Source organism: Glossina fuscipes, unplaced genomic scaffold (assembly GCF_014805625.2).
Source record: "Glossina fuscipes isolate IAEA_lab_2018 unplaced genomic scaffold, Yale_Gfus_2 0, whole genome shotgun sequence".
Classification (NCBI taxonomy): domain Eukaryota; kingdom Metazoa; phylum Arthropoda; class Insecta; order Diptera; family Glossinidae; genus Glossina; species Glossina fuscipes.
The window spans coordinates 25,624,963-25,630,962 of NW_023998414.1; the positions used below are offsets into that span (position 1 = coordinate 25,624,963).

Sequence of the window (6,000 nt, forward strand, 5' to 3'; positions counted from 1 at the left end):
AATAATGAACAACCGTTCTTCTTCGGTAGTTTCAACGTAGAAGAATCGGTCAGTCTTGAATACAAACCCAAGGCCATTGGACGAAACATGAATACAAAAATTCGATAGCATCAGTTACCTCCGATCAAACTTAAAGTGCAAATCGTATTTATTATCGGGAGTTGCCAGATCTTGGAAACGCTGACATGTTCATGAGTGATGAACGTCTCCGTAACATTAAGCATCAGCGTAAAGTGCGCTGTATTGCTAATACCAATGCCACGGTCGGTGTTCTAAAAAGATAAGCTTTAGGATTTGTCTATCAATGATCCTCGCTCAACCATACTCAAACATTTATCCGGGACTTGCTTGCGTGACACATAATACACTAACGCGGCTAGTTTTTTTCCCAAGCTGCATAGGATAGAGCCAACACACCTGCAACGGCCTTTGCCATCGTTCTAAACGTATCCACAAATGCTATTCTTTTCTTCATTGCTCCTCTAACCAAACACAAAAGAAAATCAATATATTGTTGCAAGTTCGAAATCGCACAATCAGCAAAAATCAAAGACACAATCGTACACGCTTCACCTGCTTTAGGCAGCGGCCGATACGCGAAAAGATTAACAACAATTAACAGAAATTTAGCGAAAAAAGAGATTAGGTAAGGGTAGGCAATGGTAACTTGCTTGTAAAAGGGGTATATAAGCGGCCGTTTTGCAGAGAACAAGTAAGAATCGAGTCAACAGAGTTGAATTGCAATTTTCGAACAAACAGACCAGACTGGAAAAGAAAATTAATGTCTTGTAAAAGTAAGTTCTAGTAAATAATATGTAAATAGATCTTCGAAGAATTGTAAATAGAAGCTACGTTAAATTAAAAATCACAATTCAATGGTACGAATTTCATCTCAACAAGAGGTTAAATAAAAAGGTAAAATCACGAAAAATGGTTAACATTGCAGTATAAACAAAATATAAAACGGAAAAAAGTTGAAAAAATTTAAATGAATCGCGTTTGAAATTTGGCAAAATTTGTTTCGCAGATCCGCTTACTACTAACATAAAGCTGCCAGTTTCCTCCGCCCCCATCCCCATTGTACTCTCAACATTGTCAATGTAACTAACTGTTTGAAACACGTGAACAAATTTCTTCTATTTCGTTTTCTTTTCCCGGTATTCGATGTTGAGCATCCAAATCTATAAAGTGAATTAAATAAAAAAATTGTTGTTTTTGTTGCGGAATGAATGACAGATTTATTAATTATAATATCATATATATATATATATGTATATATAAGAAACAATAATCTGCACCATACATAGAGAATATCTGCAACGAGTTATATAGAACCAAATTAAATAAAATATGTTTTGTGTGACTGTCGCTCTTACTATAAACTCATGAGTACAATTTCAAATTTCCCAAGAACAACCAACCTTCTCAAATTCCTTGTAATAATATTTTATAACTCGTGTTTTAAACGTCTACGGCTTCATGTATTTCATGTCCATAAATTAACCAAAAGTACATATATCTGCGCATATGTGTTTATATGTGTTTGCATTATTTAGAATAAGTAAATTTTTTTTTTTCTCTTTAATGTTTTAGTCTGACCGATTCTCGTATTTAATGTCAATGGCGACCGCACTGACATGTCTTCATTTTTGCAAGAAACACATAACTTATCGCTCATAGGTGTGAGGGGTAAATTTTTTAATGTTTATTTAGATTGCAACTAAGTGAAGTGTATCTTAAATGTTGAAAATATTTTCAGGTGTATTCGTGCGTACGGTTGTTATATGCAGATTAAGTTTGAAAATGGGCCGAATCCGTTATCACTTCTTAGAAAAACTGTTACTGTTTACTAAAAAATGTTTACATATTTCTCTAGTTTATCCGCTTTATTTTTACACCCTACACAATTGGTGCTACATGCTATATTAATTCAGTTCGGCCGTACGTAACACGTAAGAGGGCTAATTATACCGATCTATTCCTGAATTGGTCTAAGCCTTTCTATCCGTATGTCCGTCTAATACCTATCCATCTAAATTTGTGTTCAACCTATAGGTCACAATTTTTCTTCTATGAAATTTGGTATAATGAAGTCTTTTGGCCAAAGCACAAACGCTATTGCAAATGGTTCGGATCGGTTCACCTTTTTCGACCGCTAACGTCGTATTTTGAAAGGTCGTATACATGAAAAAAAATTGGTATTTTCAAAACTTGTCGGCAAAAGTAGGCAAGTCGTAGTATTTCGGTATTCTAAAATTGGTATGAAAACTCTAGACCGGCTAGGGCAATTATTGAACCCCCTCTCATATAATAGAAACTAAAGTTCATACGACAAAAAGGTATAATTTTTATTTTAATATTAAATCAACATAAGAAAATGGAATGTACCAAATTTGGACCTTCTCGGTCTATTTTTTGGATTCAACCCTAATAAGGATTTTAACGGAAATTGACCCTTTGTAGAGCAGAAAAGTCAAAGTTTTTTATAATGTGGTGATGAAAATTCACCCACTCATTAAAATTTGGACCATCTACGTCTATTTTAGGGTCATGCCTTATGTAAGGTTTTAACATGTACTACATTAGGTCGCGTTTTGGGCACACTTCCCCATAAATGCGTATTTGAGAAATAATTGTTGTGTTCTAAAATAAAGATAACAAATGCGTTAGACAATGTGACGTAGGGTATTTAATGGCATACCTTGCCCGACTATAGCGCTCTCACTCGTTTCTTACAAGTTCTCTATACAAAGTCGTATTAAGCTCTTAACATGGCGAAACACTTCGTAATCGCCTAAAAGAGAAATTTCTCTGATAACATTTTTGGAATGAGAGAAAATCTAATAGAATAATAGAATAATTCGCGAAAATTATAAAAAAATTAAATTTTAAAAATAATGAAAAAAAAGGCCCAATGCGAAAATCATTATCTGCAGGCAGGTTTCATTTGAAGGACTCTGCGGCACGCAATGTAATTAGTTTAAGTTTCAATATCGGAAATCCGACGTAGGGATAAAGTTGTTATTTGAACCAAAAGAAAAGTCAATCATTGTTAAAATTTCAAACGAAAAGAATGAAAATGAGAATAGGAACTATGGTGCTACCAAAGGATCATAAAATGAAACTGCCCTCCCATATACAAATATATTTGCCTATTGCGTGACGTTGAAGATTTTATGCTAGGGTGAACGAACAGGAAGAAAGTTCAAAATTATTTAATCGAGTTTTAAATAATTAAACTTTTCGTTTGTTGTTGGCAGAAATGCTTACTGCTTTTCAAAGTGTTCAATAAAATCAAGGTAAGCTAAGACGCAGGATTGATGCGTCTTATATATAATAATTCATTTCACACTTTTGGCACATTTAGGTAATTAATTTTTTTCACATATTCTAGAAAATTCATTCAGTTTGTATATAAGATTAATAAAGAATTTCTTTTATTTTTTTTTTGTTTTTTATAAAATTAACAGATATTTTTAGTTATTGATTGCAAATTACATAAGTACTTAGTTAGTTTCAAAAAAAAAAGAAAAATTTCCGAAAAATTCAAAATGAATATTATTTCGTTAACACATGTGACCTTAACATCTTTTTTAACAACTCTCTTGAACCGCATTTATGTGAAATTCATTCTACAACGTATATGTTTTTCTTAGTTACTCAGTTTCCGCCGTCGAATACTTTTTAGGACCACCGCTTTTCAACCATTTGCATTGTTGTCCGGGCAAGTGCATGGATTTTTTTAACATTTAATTCCAACCAAGTATAGCAACAATTGAGGGAAATTTTAACTGAAACTGAGAGCTTATTGTCGATTCCATTATGCACATAAGTGCTGCGCAAAGCGGTACCAAATTAAACTTGTTGTACATTTGTACTTTTTGCGGGAAATTTCAAGTGAATAAAACTGTTTTATTACGTGGAGCATAACTGATGCTTGAAGCAAAAAATAATAAATCATTATTAAATTATTAAGACTTCAATTGTTTTCATTTTATTTTCATTTTTATACGCGCTACAGCTGGATAGTGTATATAATTTAAAAAACTTCAGCTTAAGCTTGAGCATTAGAAGCGTCTATTCATCTACCTTAAAATGTGGCATACGAGAAAACACTTTGTCTAAAAATACGTCTTATTTCTCCAGTTCAATTAAGATTGCAAGCCAAGTTAACCTTTTCATGCGTTGCTCTACAATCGATAGGAAACGGTAGTCCATTAAGACCAAGAGCAAGGGGTAAGGAACTGATGAAATTACTAATGAAGTATTGGAAAATTATACAAGAATCATATAAGCTGCATATTTAAGATATGCGATATGATTGAAAATATCGAGCCAATGAACCATTGCTCTATCGTTTAATCAAATATGGATAAGCTACTACTGAGGGTTTATTAGATTTGTCAAAATTTGTTAAATTATATTAATACGAATAAAAGGTATCATAGGGTACGTATATATCAGTATTGGAATTGATTTAGTAAAGTCAGTCAATTTTTTCGTCGTTAAAAGGAACGTGTGGAGACCTAAAAGCTTTCTTTAGGGCAAAAAAAACGTCATCAGACATTTTAATAATGAACTGAAAGGTTGCCTAAAAAAGACGAACTGTAACGCATAAGGACTTTTGTTTATACAATTATTTCAGAGAAATTCCCATTTACAACAAGTAAGAAAATTATATTCTGTAGTAACGCGGTTCTTTTATATCCATCGCCAAAAAGACAAAAAACGTAGAGTAACAATACATTCATGCTCTACAGTATGGAGTAAGAAAGACTGATTTTTTTTTTATTTTCAAAATAAAAATTGTCGTTACATATACGTCTGGGCGTTGTGGGCGTGTCTTTTGAAAAGATTAGCTCACTTTCAAAACTTTTAGGCGATATCTTCACTTTTGCGAAAGGCAGTTGTGCAGAATGACAGATGGACCGACGGACATGCTTAGGTGCATTCGAAATTTGAAACTGGTCAAGAATTTGTGAGGGTTTTGACATTTGCTTCTGTGTGTAAGAAAGATTTTGAAAAAAAAAATAAATGAAATTATGACACTGCATAAAACTGAATAGGCATGGCCGATTTTTCCATTTTTTTAGAGGTTTGCATATATATTTATATATAATATATATAAGAAATCAATTTTTTATCCTATTTTGAAAGACAGAGGTGTTCTCAGCTTATATGGTACTATAGGCGTGTCTTTCGACTGTTTCGCCCTATTTTCAACACCGACCTGCATGCAAGAACTTTCAAAGTTTCTGCTAAATTTGAAGTTGATAGCCTCATTTTTTATGATTACAACAGACATTATACAGACAGACAGACGGACAGACGGACAGACGGACATGCTTAATTCGATTCACAATTTGATGCTGACCAAGAATATATATACTTTGTGGAGTCTCCGAAGCTAGTGATGGGTAACAAAAGATTCGATATAAACCAAATACAATTCATTTCTTACTTTCTTTATAACCTTATTTTCGTATTTATTCACTTTTTTGCTTTTTCTTTTTTTTATCTTTCAGAAATGGACCCTAAATCACTGTCGTTATTGACTGGAGAAAATGCAACCATTAGGTGCACACTTTCAGAGGCGAACAGTTCTCGTATATGGTTTTATGAGGAGAGATCGAAACGACGTATACAACAGCCTAGCGATGACATACAGGTATGTACGTGTATATAATCAAAAAAAAAAAAAACACTTAATAATTTATTGTAATTTGAAAGTTTTTAGCCAATCGGCAAGCGGTGGTAATTTTCACACCTTTTTTTTATCTAAAGATTTTATTTTGACCCGTACGCTTTAAATCAAATCGATAAAACTAATATAAAATATATAGCAGAAGAAACAGCAACGAAGACGAAAAAAAAAAAAAAAAAAAAAAAATAAAAAAAAAAATTATATTCGGTTGTGACCGAATTTTTTTCCACTCATCATCGTTACACTACTTTTGTAGAACAATCTTCGGAAATTTATATCCTATAGATGAGAGAGAT

General features: G+C 32.7%; 1 protein-coding gene across 1 annotated transcript in view; it reads left to right on the forward strand.

The window, feature by feature from the left end:
* The window catches only part of LOC119639102 (cytokine receptor-like), a 48,422-nt gene that overhangs the window by 20,268 nt on the left and 22,154 nt on the right, over nucleotides 1–6,000 (forward strand). Inside the window, exon 3 of the mRNA XM_038036340.1 lies at nucleotides 5,526–5,668. Within this exon, the coding sequence (XP_037892268.1) occupies nucleotides 5,526–5,668 (143 nt within the window). The remainder of the gene's footprint in view (nucleotides 1–5,525; nucleotides 5,669–6,000) is intronic.